This window comes from Xiphophorus maculatus, chromosome 22 (genome assembly GCF_002775205.1).
Source record: "Xiphophorus maculatus strain JP 163 A chromosome 22, X_maculatus-5.0-male, whole genome shotgun sequence".
Taxonomy (NCBI): Eukaryota; Metazoa; Chordata; class Actinopteri; order Cyprinodontiformes; family Poeciliidae; genus Xiphophorus; species Xiphophorus maculatus.
In genome coordinates, this window is record NC_036464.1 from 21,659,469 (window position 1) to 21,678,216 (window position 18,748).

Consider the following 18,748-nt stretch of genomic DNA (forward strand, 5'->3'; position numbering starts at 1 on the left):
CATCCATCCATCCATCCATCCATCCATCCATCTATCTATCTATCTATCTATCTATCTATCTATCTATCTATCTATCTATCTATCTATCTATCTATCTATCTATCTATCTATCTATCTATCTATCTCTCCTAAACTCTCCAAACACACCGAACTAACTGTCTCAAACTAAATAACCACTATCCAAACTCTGCTATCCAAACTATCAAAACTCTTTCCACTCTCTCAACTGACCGCAACTCGCCTACAACAACCCACATTTTGAATGGATCCTGTGGGGTTTCTAAAGCTGTCAAACCCCGCGCCAACATCTGAGCCACTTCCCGAAGCAGTCACGTGGTACAGCCAGGCAGCGAGGCTTCGGACGTCATCGTTTTCGGCTCCTCCCCTAAATGAAGCAAGCCTCGATACGCGCTTTACGGAAACGCCCCCTCCATTACTCGACACACGCCTCGAAGCCTCGGCACATCACGTAACATCACTAGTAATCTGGTGCTGCTCTATCCTGACAGTTCCTTAACGCAGCCACCTATCAGTTCCCAGCTCCGGCCGTTCTCTCTGCTGATTGGCTGAGACAGGGAGGAAGTGGCTTGTCAGAACAGCAAAGATGTCCGCGCTCATTTGAAAACCTGTCGTAGCCAAATTCACATTTTGAGCAACACAACCGACTTGTTTTTATGTTAGCGCGGTTGAAGACGTTGTGGCCAAGCCAACTATACACTAAGAAAAGACGAGGACACCGCGACAAGGGCCTGTTTATTCCTTATTAGCTGGTAAGTGTGTAAACTCCTCGCAGTAAACTCACAGCTAACATGCTAATCTAGCTTTGATGCCATTGAACCTCTAACATGTTTTAGCGTTAGCATGCTATTGTTAGCTTTTGTTTTTCTCCAAGAAGTTCATTGACAGGCAGTGAGCTTTGCTTTTGAGTATTTCTCGTTAAAGCTCAGTATGTTGTGTGGTTTTGTGGTGGGGGGTTGAAGCGAGACCGTATTAGTACTAAACGTTAAAAGGATTGAGCAAAAAGCACTGTCATAATAAATAGAAGAGAATAAGGAGATGCTACCAAATTTTTCCTGTTGGTGTCTAATTTAGCTGATTAATTGAACTATTCGGAGAATCAGAATATAAAAATGTAGAAACTGCTCACAAGATGACAACCCTTTCACGAACTTCGCATGATTATTTTTGTATGTTAATAGGTGCTGCTTATAGATTTATGTGATCAGAAGAGATGGTTTGCGTTGTTGTGATTAAAGCTAGATGGCATCGCACAGCATTACACAAGCTCTCGTTTTAAATAACATTTACTTCACTATTTCATTCTCATAGTTGATATTTATGTGGTTTATACTTGAATAAAGCTCGCTGGAAAAGAAACTAACATTACGACTATTATGAATAAAGGTGTATTGTAGAGCTGCACAATATGTTAAATTATAATGTCTCAGGTGCTACGTATTCAAACTCTGCTGTCCAATAATATATGTGATAAATTGCATATTCCTTGCTGTCCATTATGCCAACTTTGTACAAAAATCTCACTAACTAAAATGGTAAAGTTTAATGAGAGGGGTGGAGTTAGTCACATAGAAACATGAACAAGAATTTAGCACAGTTATGGGTAAATTGCAGTTGACATGTTCTGCAATATTCAGCAATAATTTCACAATCACATTATTGCAGCGGTAGTCTACAGGTGCTGGATCTACAATAAATATGAGATTGTGTTCCTTATAAAAAAAAAAACAACAGCTTGATCTCAAAACCTTCCTCAGATAAGGTCAGATCAAGTAATTGTGAAAAATAAGCTAAAAAAGTTTGCCCCCACAAACTGTTTCTCCCCAGAAATAATGCTGAAATCTGGAACTCATGTCGGAAGTCGTGTATGAAGAGACAGCCACGATGATTGCCGCAGGGGATTTGCAGTCGTTTGTCCCATTTGGCCGCGAGCACTGCAGGAACCATCCGAACGCTTTCAACCTGCAGCTTAGGGAGCTCCAGCCAGCCTCTGAGCTCTGGTCCTCCGACGGTGCTGCTGGGCTGGTGGGGTCCTTGCAGGAAGTCAGTCTGCAGGAAAGAGAGAGGGTGAGACGGCACGGCTTTTGCACGTAGCTTTTCTTTGAAAAATATATTTCATCTTAAACATGCAGTGGCTTCTTTCCATCATCAGGAATCTTGGCAGCTCAGGAAAGGTTGCACAGGAGTCAAAGAGGATGAGTTTGAGGAAGAACTTTATACTGCGGGAAACATGGCTGTTTGGAGCCAGGGGAGTCGTACACAAGCCTCCAGTGTGTACAAGGCCTTCACTGTGGACAGCCCAGTGCAGCAGGTGGGTTATAGGAAAAGCAAGATTCCTGTTTTTGATATTTTTCAGGAAAGTGTAAAAGTGTTTTAGCTTCACCATCATTTTCTGCAAAATTTTGATGCTAATTATGTTTTTCATTGTTTGTTTTCATCAAAACTGGTCTAAAGTATCTTCTTTTTAACATAATAGAACACGGTGATTTCTCTGTACTTGGAGCTGACTGTCTTCTACTTCTTGCAGGCTTTATGGTGCAACTTTGCTGTTCCTCAGAACAACAATGATGGTACAGTAAAATTAAGCTTTTACTAAGAGGCTAACGTGTCGCAATAAATCAATTAATTGCATGAAAGATTAAAAAGAGCTTGATACTTTCCGTTTGCATGATTGTTTTTCTCATGTCTCTTTCTCTCTTTATTAATTGATCTTAGACGGGGTATACTTATTATACCATTATCTGTCTAACGATTATCTCAAAGTGACAATATTATTTATCCATCCATCCATCCATCCATCCATCCATCCATCCATCCATCCATCCATCCATTTTCTAACATCTTTGTCCCTAGTGGGGTCAGGAGGGGTGCTGGTGTCTATCTCCAGCTAACGTTCCGGGCGAGAGGCGGGGTACACCCTGGACAGGTCGCCAGTCTGTCGCAGGGCAACACAGAGACAGACAGGACAAACAACCATGCACACACACACTCACACCTAGGGAGAATTTAGAGAGACCAATTAACCTGACAGTCATGTTTTTGGACTATGGGAGGAAGCCGGAGTGAACCCACGCACGCACAGGAGATTACGAACCCAGGACCTTCTTGCTGCAAGGCAACAGTGCTACCAACTGCGCCACTGTGCAGCCGTACAATATTATTGTTTATTGCAATAATTTCTGGGACAATTTATTCTTCAGCAAAATGTGTTATCTTGACAGGCCTAGGCTAACCTTTCCGTGATTTTCCTTTATTTTTATTCATGGTCTATTTATGCTGAAAGAATTTGATTATTTTCTTTTTCAGCCGAAGAAGTGGAGCAAATGGTGTGTATTGTCCAGAGTAGCTGCATTAACGTACACACTGTGACTGGTAAAGATTTCATCTCACCGCTACCTTTCCAGGTGAGGGAGAAAATAAAGAGACACAACTTGGTGTGCTTCATTGTGCTAGATTTCTTATTGGACCACTAAATAACTTTATAATGTTTTCCAAGACTGTGCTAAAAAGTAATAATTGGGGAAAAAAATATTTTTTTATCAGTTGAAATTAGCTAAGTGAATGTAAATGTAAAGTCCATGAATGTTTGCATGCCGTGTATGTGAATGTCATATTGTTTTCTAGATTTTATTTTACATTATTTTTCTATAAGCTTGTGAGTGAACGGTTTTGTTCCTGATCCGTCTCATATTGTCTGTTTTAGGTTTCGAATGTCTGGGCGACCAAGTTTGGACTTTTGCTGGAAAGGAAAAACGCAGCGAATGACACACAACCAAATCCTCCTGGGTAAGATGATAAAACCCCTCAGCACTTGGACGTACAAGCTTAAGGCAGATGTTTAAACCTGAACTAGTGCTTCCTCATTAAATTCCTGTGTATTTTCTATACAGAGAACCTCTTCCAACAGTGTTCAGCATCCTGCATCCTTTAGATGAGATTGCGCCAATTGTGTGCAAACCTTCAGGTATAGCGCAGATTTCTGTTGGTCTCTTTCCACCTGTCTGAGTATTTATTGACCAACCTGATATTAGACTTCTTATGCCTTTGCAGGCCCGTTTGAAGGCTCCCGTGTGCAGTATGTGTCTGACTCCAACATGAAGATAGTGTTCACCTGCTGCCAGCCCTCTATAGTTGTATCATATGATACTGTACAAGGAACGCACACAGTGTGGGCCCTGCGGAAAGTCACACATGATGTGAGTGACTCAGGCTAAAAAAAATTAAAAATCCTGAACAAAAACAAATGCTTTGTTTGACCCCTGACCTCTTTCTCAGGAGCGTTCCATGGTCCTGCGGTGTCCGACAGAACCAGCTGGGACACCGTTGGGTTTGATGGCTTCAGGTTTTCTAGCATCTCATTTACGTAACGCCTCCCATCTTGACTCACCTGGAGGAAGTGGAGGAAGTGGAGGGCTGGGTTCTGCAGCGGGAATAAGGTAATGGATAAAAAGAAAAATTCCTGCTTTCCTCTTTCCTTCATTTTATTTTGTTTTTATGAAATTGGAACTTAATACTCCAGTCTTGCAGAACTTATCTACTGCTGGTTCACTTCTAAAATCTGTCATATATTGTCGACGGGCCTGTCCAACCATTTCAAAACGTCAGACTATTTGTTGCTTAGACATTGGTTATGGCTGTTATTTGCTAAGTGGCATTTTAGCTGTTAGTTAAATGGGATCTAAAATTTAATTAATGTTTCTGAACACAGAATAAAAAAAAATTAGTTCTTTCACAATTAGAAGTTAAACACTTTGTGCTGCATTTGGCTTCATAATTCACCATCAAACAGAGTTTTGGTAAGAAATGTAAGAATTTTCAAGGTTCCTTTAAAATTTATTAAATTCAAGACTTAAGTAATTTTTACATAATAACTCAAGTAAGAGAATAACTTACCTTTTTGCTCATATTTAGGTTAGTTAAACATTTTCCCTGTATCTTTGAATCCAGATTTTTTTTACGCAAATAGCTTATCTATAGCTAGTCATAAATAGTTTAGTGAAAATAATAGTTGGCCAGTTTTTCAATGATATTTTAATTCAAGGGAGGGCTTCATGTTTGGTCAGGTAGGTTTATTACTGCTCGTCATAACGGGCTTTGCAGTTTTGCTTGGAGTGATAATTCTGAAAGTCCTCATAAAGTTTGCTCAAAAATGTAAATGAAAATTTTAAGAAGTAGTTGTCCCATCCTGTCTTTTGTCTTCTTCCTTCAGTTCTGCGTTCAGCTCTCCTCTGCACTACAGCGCCCTGCACAGTCACCCGAGCAGGATCATGACCTCCTCACCGGGAGTACATTCTCGAGTTCATTCTCCAAGCATATCCAACATGGCCGCCTTAAGGTGGGAGTAAGTGTAAACCACAGCTTTATCACTCCACTTTGGGACATGAAAAGGGTAAAATCTCTCTGCGATCTCTCTCACTTCCTCCGTCCATCCTAGTCGCGCCCACTCTCCAGGCATGGCTGCTCCGTCCTTTTCTGGCGCGTCTCGTTTCAACACGTCCTTCCACAGCCCGTCCCCCAGGGGGCACCACGGCTCGTTGCCGTCTCTTAACAGCACTGCTAACGAGAGCATGGCGATGCCGGAGATGGAGCCGATCATACCGGACCTCTGCGTGGAGCAGTTGTGGAGTGAGGCGGTCTCCGCTGGCTGTCAAAGGTAATAGAGCCGTGTTGGACACAGACCCAGAGACGTCCTGGGATTCATTTATAGCTATTACAGCGGTTAGAAAGATTACTAGATTAGTTCTGTGTTGAAATAAATTTATCTTTAACTTCCAGTTGAATGCTTTTTAAAAAATATTCTGTCATGTAAAGCTACTCTGGTTTGTCATCTTAGAAACCGGGGTTGCATTACTACATGACAAAAAGATCCCACAAATAAAATATTACCATATTTTTTAATGAAATGATTAATGTCTGTGTTTGATATTCTAATAATTTTACTCATTTTTATATTTTATGTTTGAATAAAATTTTCTTTGGATCATTAAAGCAAAATGTTAAACTTTTTCTGGGAATAGTGAATATGACACAGTTGTACAATACACATAAAAACATTATTTATTGTACATTCTGTCATGCTGTCCCAGTTTTGTATCCCTCAGTATTTTACTAGTATTAATTTCTTGCATTTTTCAGAGAGATGAGCAGCCAGGCATCTAAAGTATTTCTGACCTCTGACCTCTGTGAGAGCCACTACCTCTGCTTCCTGGTGGAATCACATCAACACCTGAGGTAAGCAAATATGCACTACTGCTGCAATTTTTGGCTTTTAGCAATGGCTTTTATTTTGCCATTGATGATTATTGCATAAGAAGCAACAAAAACATTTTTGTTTCTCCAACTCGGAATGAATCCATTTCCTTTACAGCTGCTTCCTTGTTTTTTCTGTACAATCTGATAACCACAGTGGGTGCCACATCGAGTTTAATTAGCAACCTTTAAAGTTGAAGTTTATACCATTTATACTCTTCAGAGTTATTGATGCAGCTTGCAGATCTATTTACATCACTCTGAGTGAGTTTTTATTTAACTTTTATTAAAAAAAAACCCCATTGAGATTAAAATCCTGTTTTTCAAGGGAGTTTTGGCCAAGAGGCAGCAAAAAATACAACACAGAAAAATAAACAAAAAAATGTTGGAGTAGCAGGAAGTGAAAAGTACCTTTATGTAAAGAAATAAAAAAACATGTTCTGGTATCAAATAAGCTTTCTCTGTGTAGAACTATATTTCAGTGTAGTGTTTACATGACAGGCAGGGCCGGCCTTTGACATGGTCCAAATAGGCGGTTGCTAAGAGCAGCAACTGCTGCAACAATGCCAAACCATCATCTTCAAAAACACAAAACAAACAAAAAATAATAATAATAATGGGGAATTAAACGATTGCATAAATGTGCATTTGTTGAACATCTTTGCTACAATGATTAATAATTTATCATTATGCCAGCAATATATATTGTAATTCTTTTTTTTCTTTTTTTTTTTTTAATGGTGCAAAAAATGCTTCAGGAGTGCAGAAAATGCTTTAAGTAAGTCAGAAACTAAACTGAGGGTTTCTCTCTCTCTCTCAAGAAAAACAGCTGATGTAGCTGGATGCAACCTCTAAAACCTTCTTGATCTTGATATGGAAGTAATCTATAAAATATTTTAGGTGGATTGACTATCATTATCTGGGATCTGTGTTTGCAGTGAACCAAAAGCACAAAAACAAACACTGTTATGTTGTACATCACTTTTTTTTGTCTGTATATTTGGCTTCGAGTCTGTACTTACTACATTTCTAATTTGCCAACCCCTGTTGCATTTTTATTATTTCAGTTTGGATTTCAAGAGTTTATCGAGTAAAGATCTGATCACGTCTTATTTAAAGACCTACAACAAAGAAGGCGCAACAACAATGTAGTTGACGGATGCTGTCTGAGTTCTACCAAACAATTAGGTCAACATTACAGAGCCATTAGAGCAAGGAGAATTGATTATCGCTACAAAGCAAATTTAATCTTGAATGTTTTTCTCTGTTTTTCCTTCTTCCTTTTCCCTTCCCTATTGGATTAAATGGTGAAATGTGCACTTACAGATGAGTAGCATCTGTGTTTTTGTTCCCACAGATGCGTGAAGTTTATAGAGAGCAACGATGTCACTCAGCTCATCTTCCCCTCTGTCACAACCATTCCTGCAAAAGATGCTGCACCTCTGCAGGTATTCATGGCATTCCAGTACAACCAGTTCCAAAACATTTTCCTATTAGAAAGGGAAGCAGTTTGTTCTAATTGCTAAATAAATTTACTTCCTTTTTAACGTAGAGATGGAAGTTAATTGGTTATATGAAAAAACTTGAAATTATATTTTATCATTTTGGTGTCTTATTAATTTCCATTTTTATTATGTGTTTGTAGGTCCATTTTATCTAGACTTTGATCCATGTATATATTTTTTTGAATTTAGTATAAAATCAACCCATTTAATTTGATTACTATTTAAATATTTGTATACTGAAATAGGGGTTGAACGACTACATATTTTTTAAGGTCGACTACATCATGATAATAGTCGAGTCGATGTCGACTAGTCGCGGTGACGTCATAGTGACGTAAGCGCAAAAACCCTTCACAACTACTTGGAGGCTTAGCTATTTTCACGGCAAATATTGACCCCCCCCCACCCCCCCACACACACACACACTCTCCCCTTCTCCTGCTTTTACTAAGTCTATTATGGAGATTCTTCGTGAGCAGCTGGGAAAAGTTTGTTGCACAAAGTCGGGTCTGACTTTTTTTTTCTAAACACCGGCTGATGCTGATGATCTCTGGATAGTTACTATAGGAGTCAAATGATCCCACTGACTACATGGTGCTTTTGGAACATCACAAGCCAAACTTGTTATGAACGGATCCCGTTTGGTTACAGCTGAATTCAACGAAACCACCTGCTTCTCCTCCGCCCGATGCGGCAGGAAGCTCTGCTGACTCAGCAGATTGAACGATTTAAGATATTTTCTAGTCAACGTCAACATGATAAAAGTCGAGTCGATGACTAGTCGTTGTGACATCATAGCAACGCAAGACGCAAAGCTTTGGAGTAACGTACAGGCTTTATTACCCGTTTTCACGGAAAAATACGGCATTTACACAGAACAGCAACAAGTGAAACAACAAAACATCGGGATAGTTTATGATAAATAATAAGTTGCTGGGAAACCAACATTCAAAAGGAAACGCACATCTTTTAGATGGCATGTAAAAACAATAAAAAGAGGTGGCACGGGGGCGGGGGGTAAATAAAGTTCATTCGCTGTCAATATTCTCTTCGCTAAGAGTTTGCTAAGAGCACATTGTCATACAAGGACCCAGTAATTTCTACCTGTTTGACAAGATGCGGGTTTTGTCCTCGATCTGTTTTGAAGACGCCATTTTGTAGCCAGTGTTCTGTCAGATCAGCTGTCAGAGTGTTATACACTTCTGACAGCTGATCTGATGACACTTCTAAGCACGAAGTGTCATTCTTAGCACGAACTCACGGCTATATATATGTCAGACAAGTATACACTGTCATTACCAACTACAGGCTTTTATTTAATCAGCAGCTATCATTACCACAGATCTTTATTTAATCAGCAACATAACATCATAATGTATTAGTTAGATCGTCGTGACAAAGACACTCGCGAGCCGGCTAAGTGACATCCTTAGCGGGAAGGGGGCGAGTTTTAGACGGCTCGTGTTTTGTAGTGGACTGCAGCTGCAACTCCATCTCCTTTTAAAAACACTGTAAAACCACAAATATGCATCCATCTACATATCATTTAAACTAATGTATTAACTTATTTTTCTTCTGTCTTGTGACGTATACTGTGCTGTCAGATCAGCACAGGCTGTCACCACCGGCAATCACATGACTGCGACTAGTCGACATGAAATGTAAAAACTCGCCAGACGTCCTAGAGTCGACTAGTCGACTAATTGGTTCAACCCCTATACTGAAATCTTATTTAACTATTAATTAATTTTCTCTGTGTCCTAAAATGTGTCTAAAATATTCTGAACTTTGGATCACTGTGGAGGGAAGAAACACAAATAGCAAGTTTTTTGTTTTGCTTTGTTTTTTTTGTCTTTTTGTAAAAGTCTCATTTGTTTGTTTTTTGCTCCCCAGAATATAGATGCCATGTTGGTTCTGGAGGCTTGTGGCAGTCTGGTTATTTACACAGGAATCACAAGGGTAAGGACAACATAGGGACAGGTTCGTGACTGCATTAACGCTTAGCTGCCTCACATACTGTTAGTGTTAACTTATTTAATAGAGTATTTCAACACAGTGATTCAGTCCTAAATCGGCTTCCTTTGTGCTCCTGCAGGTCAGTAAGGTGCATCTCCCCAGCCCGCTGTCTCACTCCATCAGCCTGACCAATCACCTCCCTTATCTCAGCACACCAGTGGAGACCGTCAGTACACCTGCTAATGCAGGCAGCAGGCACATCCACAGGCTTAATGAGGTAAAAGAATGTAGCGTTAATGCACTCCACTCGACGCACTGGCGATGTATTTTTCAGACTTGAAGTAGGAAACAGTTGCTTTTATTCCACAAAGTTATCCGTTAAGTTATCTTTTTAACTTGAATACTTATACAGATTTTAAATGGTCAAATAAGACAGAATTACGCTACGGTTTATTTTTTACGGTTTATGCTTTACATTTATTGCAAATTTTCCTGTCCATGTTTGAATATCTTATTTTCCGGACTATAAGTCGCTACTTTTTTCACGTGCTTTGAACGCTGCAGCAACAATGTATTTTCTGAGGCTGTTTAATTCAGACGCTGAAGAATGCGACGTTAGTGGTATTAGGTTGATGAAGCTGGTAATCAATGAGTTTTCCTGGTAGGCTGCTGTATTTATTTTATTTTTTTTCCATGTCATGAAAGAGTATGTATTGTATGTACTTATAGTTAGTGGTATTTCATTAAATGTTTTTAAAAAATCTTAATGTGCAAGTATCTCATGTTACAATGTGGACACCTGCAGCTTATAGACAGGTATATGTTTTTTTTTTTTTTTCTTTTTAAAACTTACGGTGCAGCTCAATAGTTTGGAAATTATGGTATTTTAGTATTTCAGTCACATTTTCTTATGTATGTATTTGAATTTCATAACATGTTTAAACAGATGCTGGTCTTTCTTGTCATCTTACCTGATTTAAAAAAAAATTAATAAATAATTTTTTTTATTCCTTGTTTAAGGATGCAATGCCGTCTCCAGTGTCAGAGCTGAAGAGTCTAAACATTAAACAGCATGAAACTTCTTTCTTTGAAGACTTCTCGTTTCAACAAGCCACGCCTTACATCCTCTCTTTGCGGGACCCTGTGTGCAACCGGGTCACTCTGGTAGGTTGATTTTTTTTTTTTTTCTTTTGAAACAGTTCAGACATTTTACCCCTGTGTTCATACATTTCCAATACTAACACCACACATTTATTTCTTTTCTCAGTAAAGGATTTAATATCAAATCATAATTAAATCCCTGTCGCCTTTTTACCGCATGGAATTGAATTTAAGTGAAAATAATTTTTAGCACATTGAAATGAAATTTTAAAAAAAACTTAAGTTCATTAATTTTTTTGTATTTTCAATTTTATGGTTTGTCTATATAAAAATAAAAATCAGCTCCACAAATGATTTTAAGCAGGCAACTGCTTCTAAATTACAATCTACATAGTAAAGAGAGGAATGGAGAATTTCCCCATAGTACCTTCAGCAGGAGCTTCAGTTCTGGTCCAGCGCTGCAGAAGTTTCTGGCTGCAAGTAAATCTGTTGTTTCTGCTTTACAAAAACAGTTATTTTTTACCAAGTGTATGTGCTCCGCTTCTAGACAATCATTCATTTCACAAATCAATTTATATTTCTATATACCTCAGGGTTTTTCTTGTGCTGAGGGATTCCATCTCCTGATGGAAGCCAGTTGGCCTTTTCACAGAGCATCTTTTTCATAATGCAACAGAAAAAGCAAAGGTAGAGATAATCAAATAGAGGCTGGACAAATTCAATTTACCTGCTTTAGTTGGAGTTTACAGTTGCACAGATTGGAGGATTGCACTTCTGAAATTGTCTTATTAAACACCTCATCTGTTTCCCCCACACCTGCGTGGAATTGGAGTTGAAAATTGTAATGTGAATTTTTGTGCTATTTGTCTTTATTTCTAGGAGCTAAGCAGTGGTGTGATGCTGAGGATATGTATCCCAGAGATAGCTACCTCTGAGCTGGGTAAGACACTCTGATTTAGCACAGGCAACAAAAACAAGGTGGTTGTTGTTGTTTAATTAAGCAATGTGTTAATAAATTATTTACTTTTCTTCTTTTTACTTCCCCATTACTGCACAGACAGAGACAGAAATGATTGAGTCAGAGCAGTTAAAGCGCTTCGGAATTAGGTTTGCGAGCTGCTCTATGCTTCACAGTGACGTAAAATCTTTTATACTGAGGATGCCATTACAAAGCAGACGCACACACACAGACGCGCCCACCCCCGCACACACACACACACACACACACACACACACACACACACACACACACACACACACACACACAGGCTGACTCTTCTTAACGGTTATAATTAATCCGCCACGTCAATGTTCTCTGCAGCTTGGGGACAAAAAAATAAATAAAAAAAATCACATGGACATCTCCAACCTAACTTGTTGTTCTCATAATTTTTGTTTGATTATTTAAAAAAATAATAAAGACATCAGAAATAATTAATTCCCTCAGATACTTTAGCAAAAAAATATTTTAAGTTATAAAACACCTTTTTTAAAAAATGTAATTAAATTTTTGTTTTGTTTTGTGGTGGGTATCCAGTTAAGTTCAAACTGGAGGAAAAAAAAATCTCTTAAATTATAATGAATATAGAAGTACACTAATTCTGTGTTGTGCACAACCTGCTAGCTCAGAGCAAACTCGCTAGTGGGGTTGTTTATCATTCGGTCCCTAACATTACTTGTATGTACATTTAAACACCTAATTATAGTTTTTGATGTTAATTATTGCATGAAACAATTATTCTTTGGACTCCAACACCTTTGGGAATTATCTACTTTTAGGTGACCTATTTTGTAGAGTTGGAAATAAAGCATGAGAATTAACTGCTTCTCTCTGATCATTTATCTATTAGATTTTTCTATCACATGTCTACTTGATGTAGTGGGATTTGATTCTCTCAAGAGAAGCTAATGCTTAAATGCTATTCTGTTTTGGAGTTTTTGAGCAGTTGCTTTCTAAAATAAAAAGCATCTTCGTCATAATTGACAGCTGAGGATGGAGGACCAAGATGAAATCTGCTGCTGTGTAATAAGAGGCTCTGTCATTCTGACCTTTCTGCTTTACTTTAATGACGTCTGTTTCTTTTCTCTGCTTTTGAAAATGACCTACAAAGAAAGAGCAGTCAGATTTTTTTGCTTTTGTCATTTCATATGTTATTTGATAATTTTGTATGGTATAATACGATTCATATGGCACAATTGGTTACAACCTTTACGAGACATTTACATGAATAATTTTGCTTTTATCCTGAGGGAGCCCATAAATCAGGAAAATTGACAGTTTTACTTGGTAATACGGCTTTGACCTAAAAGTATTAATCCCTGTCATATCTTAATGTTTAAGAAATAAGGTAATGTAGCCATAATAAATTGTCTGACCAGTTAAACTGGGGACTATCTTTGTCATCTTCTATTATCTAAATCTTATCTGTCCTGTGGGAGCTCTGGTTTTTACTGTAAGCCAAAATTGTCATTTATTTCTGTTTTTAGATATAACTAATTCCCACTGTGTCAGCTGTGTTTGAAGACAACTTTATCTCCCTTTTTTTTCTTGCCTGTTCCTCATTCCTGCACCGTTTCCTATTATTTAGTAATCGATCGAACGGATGAGGCGTTCTTCTAATGAAATGGCATTTATCCACTTCCTTTTCGACCTTTCTGACTTCGGAGGACCAATTAAGATAGCCTAGTGATGCTGATTAGGAATCGGATTGGTCAGGCAGCAACATTAATTAATGTGCTACTGTTTTGGGGCTTTTTCTCCATTTTCTTATCTGGCATTTCTTAAAAAGCATCAGCCAGATATTGTCATGATGAAATGGATATCACACCAGGAAAGAGCTCTTGCTTTAAATAAATGAAGCTAGGGTTATTAATATTTTTTTTATGTCAAAGTAATGATCAGAGGAGGATAAATGCATTCAATTTCATTTTTTTTTTTGTAAAATATCTTATAGAAAAACTGTAGTTTTAATAAATCCAGTCACCTGGTTGGTCTCTTACATGACTCAACCTGACGTTTTGTGGAGTTTAGCATGCAATTCAATTGAAACTCTAGAAAATGTTTTTTAATTTTGTTTTGTTGCAGTGAAGAAGTGCCTTCAAGCGATTCGGTTCATCCTGCCCAGAGAAGTTGCCATGAAGGTTTGTTAAAGTGGGGATGTTGAAACCCAGATTTAATCTACAGTAGTTGAGAGTGCACAGCTAAATAAATCTGAAATAATATTCACATTAAACTTTTTTTTATTATTGTTTTAAATAAGTCATCACTGATAGATTCTTCCTATGCTGATAGAACTATTACCACAACCTTACCAATTGTTTCCTTAAACGTTTTTTCCCCATTTAAACTTTATGATTTTTAGTTTGTTTTTAGTAGGTAGAAACTACCACTACTTTAGTAAATAATGACGTGAATATATTTAATTTAGTTACATCTACATTAAACTTGCTGAGGTAATTACAGATGACTTAATTCTCTGCAGAGCAAAAATACTGCTTCTGTTCAACTTCATGTCAAACCTTTAAAAGTACAGATATTGGTACGATAATTAGGTCATGAGAGAAATTGGATTTAATATAAATAAAATATGCAGGTTTTGGTGAAGTGGTACAACATCTACAATGCCCCCGGTGGTCCCAGCGCTCATGCAGAGTGGAGCCAGTTCGTCACCTGTTTTATGACACTGATGGGCTACAACACAGAGCGCCTGGCCTGGACTCGACACGTGAGTCAGCTGTTCTTGATTCTTCTCTTCCAATTTTCAGTGAGACTTGGCATATCTTCAAAAAACACTGGTGATTACACTTTCATAATCAGATCCGACTGTTGAGAAAGTTTTCAGCTGAATAAAAAAATTTTATGTTTTCAACTTAAAAAATGTTTTTTTTTTTTTTTTTAATCAAACAAAAATATTCCTACAGTTGATAATTTTCTTGTTTTCTTTCTTAAGCTGCAATTTGAAGTCCCGCTCTCTCCAGTTATTGCTGCCAAGAAGGCTCGTCCTTCTGACGGAGGCTCTGATGAGGTATGCAAGATGCATAATGTGAACAACAATAACAAATACGGTATATGTATCTGTGGAGGGAAAAAAAAACAACTATTTATCAGAAGCCATGTATGTTATATTGACAAATATAACCAAGATGTATTTTTGAGAACCTTCATAGAAGATCTACTCAGACTTGCTGGCTGTTCTATTTGCATTGCTGCCATTATCATATGTATTTTTAGCATTATATATATATGGCAACAATTTAATGCACAAAGTTCAGCCAAAAATAAGAACTCCATTCAAATATATTAAATACTTCCAACCAAAAAAGAGCATCATCCAGTTTTTAAACTTTGTTTACAGAGAGAATTAGTGTAGTTTATCTGAAGTAGCAGAGAATATAATTGGTCCTCTGCTCTACATTCACACATAAGTTTGCTTGCGTGTGAAGAAAGACCCCCAGAGTGGACGTTCGCTCTGTCCTTTTCTAAGCTTGACCTGCACTCTAATTATATATTAAGGAAAGTTGAAACAAATCGTTCCTCTGCGAGTTGGCCTTCGAGGGTTTTCTTAAAATGCGTCTCATTAAAGGGGATTTTTTTTAGCTAATCGGTGTTTGTGTGTTTTTCTCATTAAAGCAAACGCATCTGGAAAATGTCAATCAGCTGCAGGCTCAGTGTGCTGCGTTATTTTTGACCTGAGGAAAGATGTGTCAGTTTTTACTTAAGCTACTGTGTGGTTAATTTTAGTTGAGGATAACCCCTGCTGTAACCTGCACATAATGATATACAGTGCCTCCAGAAAGTATTCACATCCCTTCACCCTTTCAACAGACTTGGGTTACTTGGTTTAAAGCCATTTTGAAAATTCTTGTCCTGGAAAAACAAAACCAATAGTAATTGGCCTACAACAGCAATGTGAGAACATGTTTTCATACCTCTTTGTACTGCTGTTACAATGAGCAGTATGAGCAGAGCAGAAACCAAGCAGTGGTCTACACAAAATTAGGCCATACTTAGCAGATTTGTAATTTCCTACTTCTTGTAGGAAAGTACAAATCTGCGGAAGGAGACTTGTAAATTTTGACATCTCTGTCTTAAAAAGCACTAAGGTCTTTATTGCTTAGAAATAAAACCTGGATGTCAAAGCCTAACCGAGCTGAATCCGAGTACAAGATCAAAATAAACATTTCTGTAAAATATTTACTTGAGATGTTTTTTTTTTTTGTTTTGTTTGAACCCAAGTAATGGAGACAAATCATACTATTTTTTTTTTGTTTGTCGATGATGGAGCCAAACAAGTCGGAAATGTCAGTCATTTTGGATTTCCGACCAGAAGGCCTTCAGTTTGGGTGTGATGTAAGAATCCACGTTTCCTTCCAACATAGATGGTCATACACATATTGAGCAAACTCTTAAAATGTTGCAAAAAAAAGGAGTTTTGTGCCTCTGGTAAGCCACAGACACACCGGTGGATGGGTAAGATTGCTACCTCAGAACTTATTCGGCTAATGTGTTTTCATCTACTCCTTTAGTGCATCAACTCCTTTTAAAAAAAGCCAAAAACCACTTCAAACGAGCGAAAAAACATTTCTGTGAAATTGAGGAAGTTATTTTGAATTTTTCTGTTTCCAACAACCTTTTCTAATGAGATACTTCAAAATGTGCTTAAAGAAACGTTGATTGAAATATGGCCAGTGCCAGGTCAGAGACAACTTTAATATTTCTGAAAAGACCTGAGATAATATCTGTTAATGTTGTCCATTGAGCTTCACTGAAACATGTTCAAGTTGAGTGAAAACGGGTTTCCATTCCATCATTTTGGTCTGATTGGTACAGATGTTTTTTTTTCTTTATTTATTTTTTAAAGAAAGCGGTGCTCTAATTATTTTTGGAATATGTCTGTAGTTGAAAAAGTGTGTTTGAGTGTATTTAAGACTTTTTATAACAGAAGGTACATCTAACCCATACAGGCATAGTTTGTTAGTGAAACTATGTGGTTTACTAAGAGGTGCTGCTGGTTAAAACATGTGGCTCAGTGGAATCATTTCTGGATTATGCTCTAAATCTGACTTTAGTACTTTTTTTTTTTTACCCCTCTAGATTTGAAAGAACTCACTAAGTGTCATTATAATGTTATAATTTTTAGCATTTGAATTTAGTTGTGGTTAAGGTGGCAATAATCCAAACTTTAGACTGGCATTGATCTGTAATCCTGGTTTTGTAGGACTGGGACTACCTGTTGGCATCTCATTATCATCGTCAGATAAATTCTCAGCCTGTCTGTGGGTCAGTGGACCCCAACAATGTTCCCGTCGCAGAAAAAGAGGACCCGTTTTCTGTATGTAACCCAGTTTGCTTTATTCCATAAACTCCATATATCCTATTGAACCCATGCCATTTAGATTTTACAACACATAAGGATCAATAAAAGTAAAAGATTTTTCTGCCTCTTCACAGATGTAGTATTGTTATTCTCCACATCCATGTCTGTCCCCTCTCTTATTCTTTCTGCATCTTTGTATACATCATATGTGTCTGACTTGAAGTGCTTTATAAGTCACTAATATTGATTTTTTACCTTGCAGAAACTACTTGTAAACGGAGGTAATTGGAGTGTATGTTTTAAATGGCAGAAGGATGTTAATTTTGTTTAGAGTTGCTGGAAAAAGTTTAAATGCAATATTTTCTCATTTCTTGAAAGTTTACTAATGCGGTGCCAATTCACAGCTATTGTATCTTATACAACACAAATCCAATTCATATACAGTTATATAGAACAATATGTGACTCCAACTGTGCTTAAGATTGATTCCATTTCAATTCCAGATTCAGCTCAGAGTTTTTAAACGGCTAGTAATCATCAACACTGGCTGTTTTCGACTTTTTCTTTCTTTTTTTTTTTCCCCCTTTGAAACACCAGGCGGATTCTCCCTCCAGCTCATCTATGAAACTTGAGAGTTCGGCTCCTCTGTTCCCTCACATTCCCGCCCTTTTCGGTGTCCTGCATCTGCTCTACCAGGAGCTGCAGCTGGACGAGCTGCACAGGGCAAGAGCTTCATCACTGGTGTGTCTGCTGCAACAGTTGGCCAGGTAGCTGCTATTTTATTTATTTTCCATTAAGTTCTGTAAGTCATTAAACTTATTAAAGAGAAGAAGAAACTGTCTTTCTATAATAAAACAATGTTGGCATACTGACACAAGGCCCGTACAATTATCACTACAAACACAGCCTGTTGAACATGCTCATAAACTACATTGAACTTTCGCACACAGAAGGAAATGGGGAACGCAACTCGTTGTTTTCAGTGAAACTTTGTGTGTAATCTAAGGCCCTTCAGTGGTTTGTGTGTTGGGGAAATAAACTTTTAACAGATTGTCAAGTGACTGCTGTTATTGGTGACCATGACAATAAGAGAATAAGAGGCGTGGGAGAGTGAAGAGCTCTTTAAAGTAATTGTTCTACATTGTTAGTATGTGGGTTGTATTCAAGTATGCTGACATTTTTTTTAATGCTTTCTGTACTTTATTAACTGGCTAAGCAAATGATAACTCTGATTGCTTTGTATTTTAAATTAAAAAAGTAGTTTATCCTCTTTGTTTGAGTTGAATTGTTTTGCCATGTGTCATTTTTTTTATTTTTTATACTGTCATATTCACAGTAATTTCATCAGTTTGAATCCCATTCTCAGCCTCACGTTCCTCTGGAAATGTAACATTTCATTAAGGCAGTATGATAAATTAATGAGGAGACAGGCTATTGTAAAAGAGAAATGTTTTTATTGGTTTGCAAACACTTTGAGTCCAAAGATAGATTCTGTCATACAGATTGTCTTCTTGACACAAATTCTGCCAGTCAAGGAAGGAAGTTTCAGTATTCAGATGAACTTTTTACAGATGCAGCCACAGGGCAAATTTACTCATTGGG

The 18,748-nt window shown here is 37.6% G+C and overlaps 1 protein-coding gene across 6 annotated transcripts in view; it reads left to right on the plus strand.

Annotated features, from left to right (window-relative positions):
- Positions 1-513: 513 nt before the first annotated feature.
- The window catches only part of anapc1 (anaphase promoting complex subunit 1), a 55,767-nt gene continuing 37,532 nt past the window's right edge, over positions 514-18,748 (plus strand). For 3 of the 6 annotated variants that reach the window (XM_023327616.1, XM_023327617.1, XM_023327619.1), the window contains exons 1-22: positions 514-770; positions 1,846-2,085; positions 2,171-2,329; positions 2,546-2,588; positions 3,325-3,422; positions 3,722-3,804; positions 3,909-3,982; positions 4,069-4,214; positions 4,294-4,454; positions 5,228-5,359; positions 5,453-5,671; positions 6,154-6,249; positions 7,625-7,715; positions 9,666-9,731; positions 9,868-10,005; positions 10,749-10,892; positions 11,709-11,769; positions 13,915-13,970; positions 14,423-14,554; positions 14,780-14,854; positions 17,048-17,161; positions 17,744-17,913. In XM_023327616.1, coding sequence (XP_023183384.1) covers positions 1,870-2,085; positions 2,171-2,329; positions 2,546-2,588; positions 3,325-3,422; positions 3,722-3,804; positions 3,909-3,982; positions 4,069-4,214; positions 4,294-4,454; positions 5,228-5,359; positions 5,453-5,671; positions 6,154-6,249; positions 7,625-7,715; positions 9,666-9,731; positions 9,868-10,005; positions 10,749-10,892; positions 11,709-11,769; positions 13,915-13,970; positions 14,423-14,554; positions 14,780-14,854; positions 17,048-17,161; positions 17,744-17,913 — 2,474 coding nt within the window. In that variant the 5' untranslated portion in view covers positions 514-770; positions 1,846-1,869. The remainder of the gene's footprint in view (positions 771-1,845; positions 2,086-2,170; positions 2,330-2,545; positions 2,589-3,324; positions 3,423-3,721; positions 3,805-3,908; positions 3,983-4,068; positions 4,215-4,293; positions 4,455-5,227; positions 5,360-5,452; positions 5,672-6,153; positions 6,250-7,624; positions 7,716-9,665; positions 9,732-9,867; positions 10,006-10,748; positions 10,893-11,708; positions 11,770-13,914; positions 13,971-14,422; positions 14,555-14,779; positions 14,855-17,047; positions 17,162-17,743; positions 17,914-18,748) is intronic. The other 3 variants (XM_023327618.1, XM_023327620.1, XM_023327621.1) reach the window with 1 other exon arrangement.